Source organism: Hyaloscypha bicolor, assembly GCF_002865645.1.
Source record: "Hyaloscypha bicolor E unplaced genomic scaffold K444scaffold_53, whole genome shotgun sequence".
In the NCBI taxonomy this organism is placed as follows: domain Eukaryota; kingdom Fungi; phylum Ascomycota; class Leotiomycetes; order Helotiales; family Hyaloscyphaceae; genus Hyaloscypha; species Hyaloscypha bicolor.
Window position 1 is genome coordinate 3,633,707 of NW_020194555.1, and position 17,399 is coordinate 3,651,105.

The 17,399-nt window shown below is 50.8% G+C and overlaps 4 protein-coding genes across 4 annotated transcripts; 2 read left to right on the forward strand and 2 right to left on the reverse strand.

Moving 5' to 3' along the window:
• Positions 1-1,010: 1,010 nt before the first annotated feature.
• Positions 1,011-3,860, forward strand: K444DRAFT_627867 (uncharacterized protein; the record flags this gene model as incomplete). The annotated part of the gene is made up of 2 exons (XM_024882854.1): positions 1,011-1,465; positions 1,544-3,860. 2 exons carry the CDS (start codon positions 1,011-1,013, stop codon positions 3,858-3,860), a joined length of 2,772 nt encoding a protein of 923 aa, XP_024739922.1.
• Positions 3,861-5,344: 1,484 nt separating this feature from the next.
• Positions 5,345-7,241, reverse strand: K444DRAFT_627868 (alpha/beta-hydrolase; the record flags this gene model as incomplete). Its single annotated transcript, XM_024882855.1, has 4 exons — positions 5,345-6,346; positions 6,451-6,578; positions 6,694-6,990; positions 7,079-7,241. 4 exons carry the CDS (start codon positions 7,239-7,241, stop codon positions 5,345-5,347), a joined length of 1,590 nt encoding a protein of 529 aa, XP_024739923.1.
• Positions 7,242-10,366: 3,125 nt separating this feature from the next.
• Positions 10,367-13,308, reverse strand: K444DRAFT_356153 (uncharacterized protein). The gene is made up of 4 exons (XM_024872135.1): positions 13,090-13,308; positions 12,834-13,008; positions 11,209-12,779; positions 10,367-11,161 (listed from the first exon to the last, which is right to left on the reverse strand). The coding sequence occupies exons 2-4, from the start codon at positions 12,871-12,873 to the stop codon at positions 10,622-10,624; spliced, it is 2,151 nt and encodes a 716-aa protein (XP_024739924.1). The 5' UTR covers positions 12,874-13,008; positions 13,090-13,308; the 3' UTR covers positions 10,367-10,621.
• Positions 13,309-13,713: 405 nt separating this feature from the next.
• On the forward strand, positions 13,714-14,084 carry K444DRAFT_611037 (uncharacterized protein). The gene has a single exon (XM_024879868.1). The coding sequence runs from the start codon at positions 13,780-13,782 to the stop codon at positions 13,981-13,983; it is 204 nt and encodes a 67-aa protein (XP_024739925.1). The 5' UTR covers positions 13,714-13,779; the 3' UTR covers positions 13,984-14,084.
• Positions 14,085-17,399: the final 3,315 nt, after the last annotated feature.

The following is a 17,399-nucleotide window of genomic DNA, read 5'->3' on the forward strand; positions in this document are numbered from 1 at the left end:
AGGCGTAATTTAACGAGGCGATAGTTGAGAATGTGCACAAGGCGCTCTTGAGTTGGGATTGAGATGAAAATATGAGGTCGGTGCATACCCGGAAGCTGATATGTGAGATAATGAGACGTGAAAGTCTTCTCAAAATGACTTGGCGAATAATCTTCGTCAAATTGGCGAATAAGTGATGTGGCAGAATGGTGAGCGGAAGCGAAGGCGGGCGCCACTACGCACGATGTTCCGACAAATTCGACATTGGCTAATAAATTGCTCTACTGGCCAACAATTTTAGTTTGACCAATACAGCAGGATACTCACCAAAGGTGCAAATTTCCATTGTCACATAATATTCGCTCGTTTCAAAAAGTATATAAGAACTGAATTTTCTGAGCCTAAGGGGCTATTTTCAGGGCAAAAAATAAGCATTCTATCTCAGGGAGTTCACCAGTAAAGATGGTAGATACAGCTGGAAGTCCAGCTAGACCCCCCCCTCTCCCCCCTTCCCCCTTCCCCCCCTTTTTTTCTAAGGATATGCTCTCTCACTAGTAATGACCGCGCAGCTAATTCTAGTAGGAACACACCAGAAAGCACTGATTATGCTGCAAGTGGATTGACTCGCCAAGCATGATTCACTCCAGGGGCTGATTAGGGGGTGGCGTTAGGCCTGAAACTACCCCTTTTATGGGATCACCTATCAGCCATTAATACGGCTAACATATGAAATTAATTATATCTTCAGCTTTGGCGAAACACCTGGCTCATTGGCTAAATGCGATTTATTGACCAAAAAGCTTCGATATTGGCCAAATTGGCCGTTGTATTGACCAATACCGAATGGATCCGAACAGCGAGGCTTTCCGCCCAGCTCTGCTCAGCCACCACCACCTTTTACGCTTGACAACAAACCCCGAGCCTCATCAGGCAACAGCGCACCTTGAACTTTGAATCCAGCCTTGTGTAATCAATTCCTCCATCGTGTCTTCTTTCTCTCTACACCCAGGCAATCTATAACACTTCCAATCATGGATCCACTGACGGCTCTGTCCGTGGCTGAGACAATTGTCCAGTTCGCCGATTTTGGCAGTAAAATGTTCTCCGAGGGCTGCCAGATGTACAAGTCCGCCAATGGAGCAGTAACAGCGAACGAAGAGCTGGAGCTTGTTATTTTCGACCTACGCGCGCTCACCAAGAAATTACCAAAACTTTTCCACGGGCAATTAGTCACCAGCACACCACTTAATGACATGTCCGATCAACTAGACGTCGTCGACAAGATTTGTGAAGAAGCTGCCAGATTAGCAGAGGAGATTCTGCGATGTCTCGATGGGCTGAAGGTCGAAGGTCAAAAGCGTCGCATGTGGAAGAGTTTTAGTCAGGCAATAAAGTGTGCATGGACTAAGGAGGAGATCGCTGCCATGGTAAAACGACTTGCAGCCTTCAAAGATGCTCTGGTAGCAAGGGTTACTTACTCGATCTGGTAAGTTGATCAAATTCTTACATCTTGATCCTTTTTTTATATTTTTATTTTATTTTTTCGGCTCAACTCTTTATCCAGGTCGGATCTCAATGCACAATCAATCTGTACATCATCAGCGTTCGACCATCTCAACCAGCAGACACGGCATATCATTATCAAACTAGTCGAAAACAGCGCCAGGTTGAGTGACACTGATGGAGAGATTAAAGCAGTCCGTGATCAACTCACATCTCTAGCACTTGGCCTGGCTCGAGTTGATGCTAATATCACGAATGAGCATCGCAAAGATCGGATGATGTTTTTAGAATATGGATGTCGTTCTGGGTACGGGGGTCTCAAAGATGTTGAGGCAACTGTCGAACTCTTGGGCGTTTCTCAAACGGAAGAAGATAGGGTACGAAAGAAAACGAATATGGCCCTCCTGGAAGATCTCAGCTATCCATCCATGTCGCATCGGTACGAGGCTGTCCTCGAAGCCTATCCGGAGACATTCGAGTGGGCTTTTCAGGGGTCAATGAGTGGTCAAGTATTGCGCAATAATCTCTCTGATTGGGTGAAAGCCGGCACTGGTGTGTTTTGGATTTATGGAAAAGCTGGTTCAGGCAAGTCGACTTTGATGAAGCATCTATTCGAGGATCCACGAACACTTCAAAAACTCCAAGCATGGGCAGAGGCTACAGATTCCACATCTCATCATGTAGAGTTGCCACCACTTTGCGTGGCCTCATTTTTCTTCTGGAACACGGGTTCCTTGGAGCAACGATCGCAGACAGGACTGCTTCGATGTCTTTTACATCAAGTTCTGTCAAAATTCCAAGATCTGATCCCGATTGCCTTTCCTGAGCAATACGCCCGAGCATACTCACAGTCAGTGGCCAAAGAGTCTAATGCTTCGACCATATACTTCTCTCTACGTCAACTGATGACGGCGTTCGAAGAAACCATTGGACAAAGTTTGATACCATTTAAACTTTGTCTACTGATCGATGGGCTCGATGAATTTGATGGGGATCATGAAGAGTTGGCCAGACTGTTCAGGCTTGTGGCACAATCATCAAATTTGAAGATTTGTCTATCCAGCAGGCCGTGGCAGGTTTTCCAGGATGGTTTCGGCAGTTTTCCAAATTTGCGCTTGCAAGACTTGACATATCTGGATATATACAAGTACATCAAAGGCAAATTTGAGCAGAGCGAGGCATTCCAGAGGCTTTCAAAAAAAGACATTGCGTCGGAATCACTGGTTCAAGAGATTCTCGAGAAGGCAGCTGGAGTATTCTTGTGGGTTCGAATTGTGGTAAAATCACTGATACGAGGAATCAACAACCACGATGATATCGCCATTCTACAACAGAGGTTGCATCTCCTCCCGAGCGAATTGAAACCCCTTTATGACCATATACTCAACAACCATATCGAACCAGTATACAAGCCATGGGCGTCAAGAGCATTTCAGATACTTAAGACGTCTCGAGAGGTTCTTGACCATGATCGAAAATTAATTTATAGCTCCACTGATAAATATTTGTCCATCTTGCAGTTTATATTCGCGATGGATCAACATCTCGACATTGAGGCTGTCAGCCACCTCGACCAGAAGTCTGTTATGAGCAGGTGTGAGGAGATTGCGATTCAGCTGAATGTGCGCTGCTCAGGCTTGCTTGAAATCTCAAATGAATCAAAGTTCAGAACACCAGAGGGCCGTGTGGCATATATGCACAGAACTGTTGGAGACTTCCTTGAAAGCAACGAATGTTGGTCTCAGCAACTAGCTTATACGGTCAATTCCGCTTTCGATAGCAAAGTCGCCCTAATGAAGAGCTTAGTCTTATGGACGGCATACGATTGTTCTCATGACTACGAACACAATATCTATTACGGACCAGTCAGAGAACAAAAGCCAAGTGCTACTATTAAGTCGTCTATGACAATGCTTTATGCTTACTATGCAAACATGCATACTGAGTCGCAGGAATTGCAAATAGCACTACTTGATGATTTTGATCGATTAAGGAGACAACACCACACCTTGGTTCCTGAGGAGGCTTTCCTTTATCTAGCGGTGCGCTACAGCCTCACTCTATACCTGAAAACGAAGCTTCAAAAGATGGAACCCAGTGTTTCCAGAGACACTGCAAATTCCTTGTCGAATATTTTTGCATTATCAAAGAAGCGGCCCCAGGGTTTGCCACCTTTAAGGGACGATGTCGAGATGTTACTCTCACAATATCGCAAAAATCAAGACGGGCATTTTAATTCCTCGAAATGCAAGTTCGTGGCCGAGGAAATACCAGAGGCTACAGCGAAGCCAGAAGACGTGGAAATATCAGCAGTGTCCATCCAGCATAGCCGACTACCTCAACGTGCGAAACGCCGTTCTCGCTCCACGCCAGGCTAAGAGATCGATGGCAAAGTTCTTGACGTGAGCATCTTCCTCTTTCCCGAGAGGTTGAGAGCAGAGAGTACGACTCGATTTCAAGAAGCTATCTCCGACTTACCGCTCCGACTTACCTTTTCTTGACTTAAATTCTTAAACCAATACGTAATAACCTTCTTGTGCTCTTCTGGTTCAAGGAAGTTCTCATAGTTTCGTTACGGGAGAAATGGACTTGGTTTCACCGCACTGCATCATGACCAAAGCGGATGGGATCTGCGAGCTCAAAATCGTAGGACTCACACTCGTGACAGTGGCCAACAGTGTCCTCAGACCCGGGATAGTTGGGAACATTGTAGTAGTAATTACCTGAGGCAATCTCTGGCTTCTAGTCGATTTGGGCTTCCGTCTCGTTGCCATCGAAATTGATAGAGACTTTCATAATGACGCCGATCACGATCAGTTTTGATAGCTGTAAAGATGTGGAGAATATCACAAGTTGTGGTCCCTGTCAAGGGAAATCAGGAGTTTTGGTAGTGTAAATATCACAAGCTGTGATCCCTGGCATGCGTAAACGAGGCCGAAGTCTCAAGGACAGCTCACCGAATTCAATAGGGGGACTAGTGGGTGGGACAATCTTGACAGGCGCAGTAGCCATCCAGATGATCAAATATATGCAGCGAAAGAGGATCTGTAGACAAATAAGAATTTACAGATGTTAGACAGTGAAAAAACGTCCAGTGACGTGGCGCAAAGGAACCAGTAACTATAAGCTTATGTGGTAGAATAAAAGCTCGAGGGCATTGAAGTAAATGAAATGCCAACTCGTATGTCATGTCAAAACAGTAGTGAAATGTTCTTGTACAAATAACACAACAATCTCAGCAACTGCAGTGAACGGAGATTGATTGACGTCAGGCTCACTTCTTCGGGCCGCGTAGTAAAAATACCAGTTATTTTTGAGAAGGGCAAATAAAAAGCTTATAATCTTCTATATTTGCGATCGATTTATCTCGAATTTGAATTTGAAGTGATCATCTTTGATATTTAATTAATTATTAAGATTTGAAGTGGGTAGGTGATTTGGTCCTAAAAGCGGGAATATAAGCGGGAGCTCGAGTAATGGCCTAAGTGCCTGAGGTAAAGCTAACATTGCAGAGGTAAATTACTCGTCACGTGCTCTTTGACAAGATGGATCCAATATTGCTCCAGCAGGAACTTTGTAATGGAGCAGAAACGAGTCCCCCAGGTGAGGAAACTATAGCCGGGACACATAAGAGGCCAAAATGGGTTCCATATTATAGTGCTCAGGTTCTGCTCAGGTATGCTCACCCTCAGCTCAGGTTAAAGCAGCAGTTGCTCACGTCCGCAGACTAAAACGGAACCAGCCACAGGGAAGATTGATCCTGAGTCTAGGGGTATCGCGTCACATCCATTTTCTTAAACGCCAACCCATCACAATCATCACCCCTGGATCCCACTCCTCACCCTCAAACTTGATACATTTTTCAATGTGTAGCATAAGCCTTCAAAACAGGCTCATTATCCACCTTCGGAGAGTAGGCAAAGATATTCAGCACCGCCAACGGAATCAGTGCTTCCGTCTCTATAACATCACTCAGTGACAACCCCGGCGCGACAATAGCGCCGCACTGTCCGCTTACCCGTGAGAAACTACCAGGACCAGGATGCTGAAGAGCGTCTACTACAAGCGCATACGCGACGGGATTGTAGAGCACACCTTCATGCGTGTATAGCAGTCCTGCTGGCTCCGCTAGACAGGCACCTTGTAGGAAGGTGTTCGAGACGCCGACGTTGCGCGCGTCGTTTAGGAAGCCCGAGGCAGCTGTGCCTTCTTGTGGCTGCACGATTTCGTCTGTGAGGGAGTATACAGTGGTCGTTGGCACGTACGCCGAGTCGCCGCCATTAGAGCGCAGCTTGGTGACGAAATTGCTGTTGTACTGCTGCTGAATGACGGACGGGACACAAGCGATAGCGTTTGCGGTCGTGAAGCCAGGACAGAGGGTGTACGCGAGCACAGTGCCGTGGTAGTCAGGCGAGATGGCAATATGATCTGTGACGATCTTGGGTACGGAGGGCCAGTACTTGAACACCCATTGTGTGTCTAGCGAGCCTTGGGACCAGGTGACGATGGCAGGCTTCTTGGAAGTCATAGCGTAGAGGTATTGCAGGGCGTACGCGACGTACTCGGCGTTTGCTTGGGCGTCGTTGAGAAGGTTTTGTGGGACATTGAGGTACACCGGGTCGGCGAAGGAGGTGCCAGAGAGGAGCTTGCCGATATTGGAGGAAAAGGTTTCGACACCTGTTGCGCCTGTGCCCGGGGACATTAGAACGGGCTGTTTGGCCCCCCACGTGAAACCGGGTGGGATGTAGATTGCTGCTCGTAGAGCAGATTCGGCGATGTCGAAGGGAGCATTGCCGAAGACGGTATTGTAGAAAGTCTTGGAGAAGGGGACGGGTGGGTTGACGTTGGCGGCGGAGTTTGCAGTCTGTTATTTATCAGCCAAGTTCTCTTTCGGACAAACGAAAGGACCATACAATTCCTTGAATCACAGCTTGCAAATCACTTGATGTAAATCCATCCAAAACCAACGTGAGAGCACTCGAAAGAATATCCTATTCCGGCGATGGAGATTGATTCGCAGATGTGATTCCAAAAGCACCAGCGGCTTGGGTCATCGCTTGCTGGATACTCGTCGGAGTGGCGGTCGGCTGAACGGCCTGGAACAGTTTCTGCACAACTGCAGGAACATTGGTCCCAAGAATGGTACCGTTTGCAATGGCCTCTGGAAATTTGTTAGTAGGTTCTCGGAAACTGCCAGAGTGGAGAACTCACCGGTCACAACACCGGCAGAATCGAGGACATTCCCGAGATCAGAAATGATTTCTGGAACTGCAGATGATAGGCTTCCAATGTTGAGAACTCCATTGATTAAACCGCTCACAAGACCCGTGACGGGATCGGCTTCAACACCCTGTGGTAGAGGAAGTGGCTTTGGAGCTGGTGCTGCAACCGGTGCAGGTGCGGGTGCTGGAAGAGCATGCACCAGAGGTGCGGCCGCAGCGAGAAAAGCGTAACACCGCATAGTGATGCGGGTACGTTGGAGGAGTAAAGGAAAAGGGATAGAATACACTGGAGGATTAATTCTACAAGATAATGTACATGAGGAGAGAAAAAGGTATACTTGAGTACGGGACAAGGGAAATATATGCATACTTACAAACACACGACTCGGGACTTTTCTGCAGGAACAGAAATATGCATACTTTCATCATGAGAGGGGATCTCCGGCACAGAAGTTCGGAGGTGATGCGGGGACCCTCGGCAATGAAGCCCTCTGACCACAGAGAATCCCATGTGCGTGCAACTATGTCATGTCCCATGATGGGAACGGCATTTGAGCAGCTCCGTGTGTTATTCCCATTAGCCCTGAGGGTCTAGCGGTTGCTGGTATCCGCTTGCAAGCTAAGCTAATTGAAGGGTCTGAGGTCAAGGCCCTTTTCGTCCGGTCTCGTCGGCAATTGACAGCTGTCTCTACGCAATGCTCCGATCATAAGTGCGCCTCTTCACAACCCTCGATTCAGGGTACCAATGACATCAGGTGTAGCTCCGGAGTTCCATTTGAAATCCACCACTCCCATCACGACTCACAGTCGAGGACGGTGCCGCCAATCATAAATATTTCCGTGCCGGCACTCTTGAGGAAGAGTAAAGAGCGACAAACAGAACGTCATGCCGAAACCGCCGGCCTGTCAAGCTATTCTCGACCCGGTCTATATGATCGACGACTATCGCCAGATCGGGCGGGGTGCCGATTATGCTTATTTTTTAGCCGCATGGAAATCCTTGACGGCAGCTTCGATTGGGAGGAGTGAAGACGACGTCAGATGAAAGTGGTCGAGGGACTTTAGTGATGTTGTGACAAAGATGTGATGAAAAGAGGAGTTGAGGGATGAAAGTTGGAGTCCTGAGATGAAAGGGAAGAATGAAATTGAAGGAGAAATTTCGGCAAGTCGGAACGGATAAACGTTTTGTTCGTGCTAGTGCTGAGAAATACTCAAAATTTGCTTGGGATGGGTAAGTTTCAGACTGCCCAAGTTTACCTTGCAGCATTATGCAGCCGTGAGAGAATGGTTAAAACATACTTTCTTAATTGCATTTTCAATACAAGCTTCTACTAACTCACTGTTTGTTGAATTTGAAGTCTCTCAAGCCTCTCCCATCCCACAGTACCCATCCATCCACATTGAGATCGTAGCCGCGATCTCATCCCGCTTCCCCAATTGCGGCTCCAATCGGATCGGTCCCAGTCAAGAGCTCCCCTTACCTCTCCCCCCACCAATACATCCGCAATCCACCCAAACTCCACTCGAACCACAACGCAAGCTTGAGGTTAACATTGCCCTTTCCCGGTCGACCGCCGAAAACACCTTTCTAACATGAAGAATCTCTGAGTTCCGAAGAAAAAGCGGGGTCCATCTACAGAGCCTTCTCCTCGCTGCGCATCTCTCTCTCTCTCACCCGTGTCGTGTCTCGGAATGACGACATGATCCACACCAGGATGCGGGCGCGCAGGACGCGAATATTCAAGAACAACGGTCGCGCGCTCAGAAATCCCACTAGGCACAAGATCCCTTGCAAGAAAAAAATTAATTTCTCGAAATCCGTACCGCTGGCAGCCACGGACGCATTTCCACGATAAGATTAGATATATCGCAAAATTCCTAACAATCAGATAGGTATCTTAAGAGTTTAAGAATCTAATCACCTAATTGGCTGATCTGGTTCGCTTAGAAGGTGCACGGTCCAGTGCGTCCTCTCGCTGCAGCACAACGGATAGGGGGATCAGGAGGTCTATGAGTAAGTCGCTATCACTTGTAAACTCCGCCCCTCATTTACACGCCAAGGTGAAGCGAAACAGAAAAGTGTGCCTGTCTGCTTTTCGTTACTCACTATCAGTGTGTCTAAGACAGCCTAGAAACGAGCCCAAAATTAGATCGAAATTCAAATTCGCTATCTGCTGCCCTTTTTATACCCACCACCCTCTCTTTTGCTCTTGGATTTTGCACTCCTTGATCATGCGGGAAATGGCAGAAGGTCGTGGGATACACATGTTTTATCCACCAAACCATTGATAAAAAGTTGGGCCAGAAAATACAGCTCAAAATCTACTATATTCTGTCCTAATAAGCCCAGAGGTTTCCTTTCCCAGCAATTTAAAGCTCTAGGGCATCTCCGTGGGGGCTTCTTTTTTTCTCGGGAGAAAAAAATGATGACCACGTTGTATATCAGTATTATATAACTGCAAGCACTCACCCCAACTTGCATCTCGACAAACTTTTGCTGTTTCCCTCCTTTCTCACCACTTCCACCGCCAGAAAAAGGTTGATCGTTTGAGGCAATTTTCAAACCCATCAAGGAAATCGCATTCCAGTAAAACGCGTCTCAAATTATTATTAAGTACAGTAGTAATAAGTAAGGTATTCCGTGTATTCATCCCATCCCAGTTCCCATTTTCATCCCGTGAATCCAATCATCAATCAACCTGCAAAAGTGGTATCTTTCCCCCCCAAGCCCATCTCCCAATCCAAACACCGTGCCAGGTCTCCAAAAGCCCTTCAAAAATGACTCTTCTCAGACAACGGCGTATGAACGGAATGCAAAAGCGAATGAAAACGCCCCAGAATGAAACCCGCCCGGTAGAAAGAGAATCCTCTACAGAAGAACGTCGCGTGTGCGTTTAGAATCTTCAAACGTCAAATTAAACTCAAAACCATTCAGCCTAAGCAGATCCAAAACCGTCAAAAAGCTGTTATATTGGGTACATATCCTCCGTTCCGCGCGTCCTCCCTCCCTTCCCCCATGGTTCCCGTTTACCCACTCTACAACAATTCCCCAACCCAATGCCCCAGCCCCGCCAAGAAAATGCAGCTCAGAACATAACAACAGTAAACTAAACAAGGGGGGATATCTGTAAAAAAAAAAAAATTAAAAAAATACCAATAGAACACAACACGGACACCAAATTAACTAGGTCGCAAAGGGCGGATAAGGAAATAGCGATCGAAAGGACAATATATGCTACACTCCATCCAATGCAGCCCGCTCGACAATCAGCACTCGAAACGCCCCCCAGATGGTATGTTTTGCCTTTGCCTTTGCCGTTGCCCGGCCTTTGCCCCCAAGTCAACCCTAACACCACCCAACCGAAGCCACAGAAAACAATGATAAGGTAAGAGAATGATTGATGCATGCATGCGAAAGATAGGAGGACGTCTATGGTGTCGAGGCATGGAGGTACTGTCGTGTACTGTACTTTGCTGATTAGAAGATAAATAACGAGTCAGGTCTCCACAAAAGGTCCGAAGACCGAGTTGCTAGGGAGAGCGAGAAGGCGAGGATGAGACGACCGAGATCTAAAAACAGGGAGGGTTGCGAAGGAGGAAGAGGGTGTCGAGGCGAATACCGTATCTAAATCGAAATGAGGAAGCTTAAGGCCGACCGCAGCTATCGTCGTGTAACAGGTGGCTTGACCCAGACCCAGACTCGAGATAATTTGATTTGAGTTCAAGCCATCGGTGGATGGGGGTGGGCAGCAGGGTTGCGATGTTGTGCAGGCGGCCTGCACATGTGAGGGAATACGAGAAAGCCGGGGCCCCGAGAAAAGAGGCGCTAGCGAACGAAGGGACACATGACCAATGAAGGAGCACACCCTCAACTTCACACTTCATTCAGCCTCACCCAATCACACGCCGCACGCGCTTCACGGACGCGGCACCTGCTGACTCTGTTGTTGCGACGACAGACTTCGCACGATGCGGTTGTCGCCCCCGGGCACCGCTGCTTCCGCCAGGCTACGGGAATTGGGGTACGCCAGCGTTTGGGCGTGTCCAGAAGTACCGGCGCTAGTTGCTGGGCTGCCCTCGAGATACATGTCCCCCCATGAGCTTCGTCCGCTCTGATTCTGCAAGTGTTGATACTGCTGCGACCCTTGCAGCTGATGCTGCGCTCCTCCTTGCCAGTGACTTGCGTGCTCGTGGGGGTTGTGAGAGACTGCTACTCGCAGATCAGGAGGCCCGCCTTGAGACGCCATCGACTTTTGGTCGTGAGGGGAGAGGGCCCGCGCAGGGATGCTCATAGAATTGTACGCCGTCGATGTCGTTGAGCCTGATATCGACCGTGGGGAGTTGATTCCATGGTGGTCATTTGTATATGCCATGCCTGCAGATGGCCCTTCAGGATAGCCGGTCGAGCTGACCGGTGTCAGAAGTGCTGGCGGTAAAGTTGAAGATGGACTGGCAGACTGGGGAATGTTAGCACTGCCACACTAATTACGCTTCTCCCACCTACGTATTTGCCAATGATTTTCTTCAACGCAGATGCCAAGTCTTTCCAATGGAATACCTTGACATCTTTCTCGATGTTGCGTGGCTTGGGGGCAGGGAAAGCCATGATGACTTTGAAGAATTCTTCGCTGTCTGACTTTCCCTTGGAAACCGTCAATGGACGGAAACCCTCCAAGTTCCTCCGTATCCGGTTCTTCTCCTCTACAGTGAACCGGGCTGCAACCAACTGCTCCAATAGATAGATTGTATCCACACTGGTCACAAAACACTCCTGCTTCTCTTCCCAGTAGATGCAGCTAATGCATACACTGTTCGGCGGTCGATCATCCACGGAAACAGGCTGGAATGTTGTTGTGATCGTGCTTCCTGATTGAGACCGCCTGAAATGTACAAGCCTCCTCTTTGATTCAAACTCTTCCTCGGTCCAGTTTTGAGCCATAGCGTCGAGATCCCCTTGGATCTCAAGCTTCGCTTTGTGCGGGTAAAGTGCATATGCATTGAAGTTCTGACCAGGGTGCCCACCGTGTGGCGTCGATGCAGGGCTTGGCGTTTGTTGCAAGGTTGATGTTCTGATCAAAGGTGGATTTGCTGGTAAGGATGGTGCAGGGAGAGACGATAACGCAGGTCGAGAGACTGCCACATTCGAGGGAACACCACCTCGACCGATGTTCGAGCCGACTGTTGGATAGCCTGCCCAGTTTCCAATTTGTGGCGATTGAGCCTTCAGAGACGGGGGAGATGCTGTGGCGGAAGACGGGTATCCATATGCCAGATGCCGCGATTGCTGTCCCCCTTGATAGCTCCCTGCAGATCGGCTCTGGTGGCTGCCATATTGGGGGGCGACATTTCCATAGGAATTCGATTGCATGTATGGCGAGTATGACGGATTCGAATCTGTCGATGGATAGCCATAGCTGCTGCCAAATTCCTCCTTCGGCCTCAACTGCTGGCTCGCAGTTCTTTTGGCGGGGCTCTTCATGAGTTCTGCGTCTTCTGCAGAAATTTTCCTCTTCCTCGACACTTCCTGAGGTGTGCTGCTCCCGCCTTGCTCTCCACCATCAACATACGTGAAGGTCCCAACATCGACTTTGGACATCACGTCTCCTCCATCTCCACTTTCCATGAACATGACTACCGATACCGTAGGGGCTGAGAAACCCGTCGATGAAAACGGTGGAACTTCTGCTGTAATGTTGTACGAACACACACCTCCTGCTTGGTTCAACTTTTGCAGCGAAGCCTGACACTTCCTTTGCCCAAACATCAAGAAGAATATCGGTGAATTTGCTGTCATGAGCGGGTACAATGTCGTAAAATAGACTTGGAATTTGGTATCTCGAGTTCCTCTGGAAGGTGTCCAGGACGTAATTTCGGGGACCGGGGTGGAGCCGACGTTTAAATAAGGGCCAGCCTGGTCGTCGTAGCCCGGACGCGTTTGGTTTGGGGGATATGCCATTGTCAGCTGAGGTGCATTTTGGTAAACTGGTGCCGATGTTGTTGATGAGACGGAGGGCTGCGAGCCGTAAATTGGACCTGCGAAAGAGTACGAGTTTTCGGGATATACTCGTTCGTAACCTGTAGACAAGTTAGTACGTTGCAAAATTAATGATCCAGCCTCGAATTGCGTGCCTTGAAGTTGCGATGGTTGAGGCTTCCCGTAACTAGACATGGAAAGGATACCCTTTGGGGAATCCGCCCTGGCCACGAGGGCTCCCTCGAACCCTTCTTCGTGAAGAGCCGCAGTCTCGGGCGATGCGTAGGATTCGTCGAGTATTATAGGTCTATTAGAGGAAATGTGTTCAGGCTGGGAGGAATGAGTCAGTAAGAAAACGCCCAGCTGTCGACAGGCAGCGATTCCAAGCCGGATAGTTCAGCAGGGACTCACTTCGAACAGCCTGTACGTTGGGTATGCCAGTTTGACGGTGGTCTGGGTGACTGGTAGAGAACGACGATGCTGCTGCGGATTCGAGAGTCAACAAGTCTCGAAAATGGTTATTGACCGATGTAGACCGTAGTTTCCTGGTCCATGGAACGCGCGTAGACTCCGAGAAGGATCGCAGGCGTCCTATTGTTCTGTTGACTTGGCGATCTGAGTTCTGAAGGCCTGTCAAACGACTCTTGATCTAGAAGTGGGAAGCCGCGCAGGTCCCAAGACTCGCTGGGTCGAGCGCTCTTACTTCTGATATCGCGTTCGAGAAATTAGAGTTGTGTCCGGCGCGGGACTAGACGGAGTGCCGGGAGTTAGAGTGAATTTGGTACGAAAATCGCTAGCTGGTGGGCCTTCTAGCCGGGGCTTGACTTCTGGATATACACCGCGTCAACAAGCCGCCGTCCTTAGTGGTGATCGAGTTTCGGGACGCCTGAAACTCCTGAATAAAGTGCTGCAAGTGCGGACTCTACAGAGTAACGAATGGTCAGCCGCTGCTGGGCAAATATTGGGTCGACGAGGGGATGGTGCGGTCTGGCTGCAGTTGACGGGAGCGAGTGGGGAGCACGTACTTAAGCAGACAAAGACTTGAGGCTTTTGATGGTTCGACAAGGTCGACCGGGTCCCCAGAGGATATGCAGCCACCCGATGCGCGACCTGTTCGCATGGAGAGTCAGAATCAGTTCATGCCGTCACGGTCACGCCCGAAAGAGAGAGCCGGTGACATTCGTCAAAGGACTAGGACCGTGGAGGGTGTGCAGTCAACAGGCAGCTGCACGCATGCTTGCTTGCCGTGAAGTAGGACCTGGGGTGGTGGGTGCTGCTCCAAAGCAAGATCTTGCGTGCAAATGACTTTTGTGGACTGGGATGCAAGGGAGGATGAATGATAATGGGAAGGGGTTGTGCGCACATACGATGGTGGGGTCGAAAGCTCTGCAACTTTTCAGTAGTGCTGGAAACGAGCGAGGAGCAGCAGCAGCAGCGGATGATCCCAGCTGGAAGCCAGCACTGGGCCACCACTAAGATCTCGTGCGCGTGTGAAGGCGGCTGATGGCTGCACGATCTGAATCTGGCTACCCGAAGCGAGTGATCGCAGCTGGCTCCGCGCCTCTGAAAGGCTGGACGAAATGCCACTCCTTTTCTCCAATATGTCGCCGGGCTCCGCTGTCCAAATTGCACTCCCCAGAGTTTCTGTCGATTTGACCAAGTCTTGACGTTTGTAATTTCGTGTGCGGTGGGCGAGGCGAGAGTGTCTAGGCTGGAATTCGCCAAAGCAAGACTTGCGGCAGGCTGAACACAAATGATCTGAGATCGATCGGAAGAGCGGCTGCTGCCTCCTCTGAAGGATTGGGTTGCTGGGCAAAAAAGTCCTGTCCGGGCGAGATGTACGACTGACTGCGGCCTCGAGCTACGTAATGCCTGGCCGGATGTTCGAGCTGAAAGTTGGCACGTTAGATGAGGGGGAGGGGCGAGTCGGTCTTTAATGGAAAAAGGCTTTGGTAAGGGAGCCGACCCAGGACTGTGGGCTGGCAGAAGCGTCAAGGGCGTCGAGGGCGTCGAAGGCGTACTGTATAATATATGTGTGATGGATGGATGGATATTGAGCGAGGGAGCGAGTGATCAGGTAAACTACGATTCGCTAGCAACCAGAGCATGCAGAGATTTTCCAAGCAGAAGGAAACAAAAGAGGCGTTGTTCTGGAAGGCGACGATTTTAGCAGAATAAGGAACCGCAGCGGACGCCCCAGAGATATCCCAAAATTTGGTTATGGCTTGAGGTAAGGGCCGTGTTTGGACGAGGAGTGCGAGTGCCTATGCCATTCTTGTATGCGTGCAGACACTGCAGAGCCCGGCTGAGGGACGCGAGGATGCGGTGTGTGGGTGGAGGGAAGGGGTGGGCGTCTACTTTGGTCGAGGTACTTTGTGAGTGGCGGGAGAGGATGGGGGGGGGGGGGAGGAGAGAGAGAGGCTACGAAGTTCGAAGTCGAGGTTGAGGTCGAGTCTTGTTTCTGTACGACTGGATGAGCTGCGGGCGAGGGAAAAGCACAAACTCGTGGAGGAGGACGCGGAGGACGCGGACGGGGAGGTTCGCAGGGACGTAGCCTGTCGCCATTCTCCGGTGGTGGGGGGGGAAGTCGAGGAGTGCGAGCAAGCCCAAAACGGCAAAGCCACACTGAGTGACTAGCTGCTGGGTGCTCTCTGGCTGACTCGGCCTGCGTGCCTCCCGTCGTCGACTGGCGATTGTCTGGGCAAAGGGCAGAGGGCAGCACCAGCAAGAAGCGGTGACATCTGCAGCACTGGCAGCACTGGAAGCACTGGGAGAGGAGCAGCGAGCCAACGGGGAATTTCCTCTCGCTGACCCTTTTGGCAGAGAAAAGGGACATGGCCATCGACTGTCTCTCTGGAGCTTGTCCGGACATCGCTCGCTCATCTTGTCAAAATCTCTGGGGCAGCGGGCCAAATTTTCCCAGGATCCCAGGAGGCGACAGGGGGAGCTACAGGAGCCAGGGTCCCGCGGCCAGGGATGGGCCGCAGGGGGAGCGTTCGGGGGTTTAGCGTGCGCTGCTTCAGCATCGAAGAGCATCGAAAGAGGCAAGGCGCTCCAGCGCGCACATCACCCGAAATAGCTCACGCTCCCTTTCGGACTGCGTTCACGCCTCTCTTCCCTGCGCCGCCGCCCAAGCTGGCCAAGCAGGCCAAGCCGCTGCCAGTATCGCCAATCCCAGAGGCTCGCGGCGCTCCACCATCGCAGCTCTGCCGTGAGGGCCTGAGAACTGCAGAATTGGATGCAGCAGCAGCAGCGCAGCAGCAGCATTAGTACCATCAGCATCAGCAGCTCCAGCACCAGCTCCAGCTCCAGCAGCGCTCATCCCCTTCCAATTTGCTCCGTGCTGCAGCGATTGCCCAAACAGTTGCCCCATCCAATTCCAGCGCATGCGGGAGATGCTCCAGCGCATGCACTGCAAATCATAAGCCATCGGACGACACATAATATTCAAGCCGTGCTGGTCCGGCGTAACGTTCGGCCACAGCTTTGCCCAGCCAAACGGGCTCGCTGCTCAGTCGGCTGCGCAGCGCACCAGTCTTATGCAGCCTCCCTTCACCCAAACTCTCGGAGCCGGTGCGTGTGTCACCATCCCCCATTCCAACGTCACCCCGTCACTCTGCGTACAGTAAGTACAGCCAGCGGCCTGCAGGCCTGCCTGCCAGACGTGAGTGAGCCTGGCTGGCGCTGGCCCTGATGCCGGCACCGCTGCCAGATCGCCCCGGCACTTGATATCGCACAACCAAGACACCATTACAAGGGAGGGACATCGAGATGGCAGCAGATCCCCATCTGTCCATCTGTCCAGTCCATCTCATCTGCACATCGCAGTGCATCTCGCGCGCCTCGCTCGCTGCTGCTCATCCTCCTGATCCTCGTCGCAGCTCCTGCATACCGCCTCGGCTTTCTCCAGGCCTTGCTCGTCGCCTCGTCTCGTGAGAGTGCAGCGCACATCGTGTGGGGAATTCATCTATCCTCAGCCTGCTGCCCCGCTGTGGTAACTAACCACTAAGCATCTTACGCAATACGAATCACCCGGCTGCCCTTGCTGCTGCTCTGCTCATCATCATCTTCTCCTCCTTCTCGCCCACGGGACCAGATTCGGGCCAGAGCGGAAGGGAGCAAGGGGGCAAGGAGCAGGGAGCGAGGCGCAAAGGAGCGAAGGAGGCAATGGAGCAATGAGCACCGGCGACTGCATGCCAAATACTCCTCTCGGCGCGCCAATCGCGGGTCGCTGGGCCTGTGCTCGTACGTTGCGCTGCCGATCGTGAGCACCGAGCCAAGCCTGAGCGTCCCAAACAGGCCGAGCTGGAGTCCACCAATATTCTCTGAATATTTCGACAGCAAGCGCAAGTACTGTACTGTACCAAAAATCGTCCGCCGTGGGTGTTGCACAACGAATCACGGCAGGAGAAGATGCAGCAAGAGATCGACGACCTGGATCTTCTCGACGGGAGTGTCAGGTCATGCCCACTTTAGGGGTGGCCTGCCCGGGACAGGGGTTGTGCGCGCCACCGTGACAGGCCATTTCGGCCACGCTCCCGAAGGTGCAGACGGTGCAGACGCAACATGAACCTCCTCTTGCACTACGCTCTCCGCACGGCGAGATGCTACAGAAGGCGCGGGTGCTCATTCCAGAACTGTTACATTTCACCGCTGCAGTGCGATGGCCGAGCTATCACTCTCATCTTGCATCGCATTGCATTGCATTATCCCGGATCCCG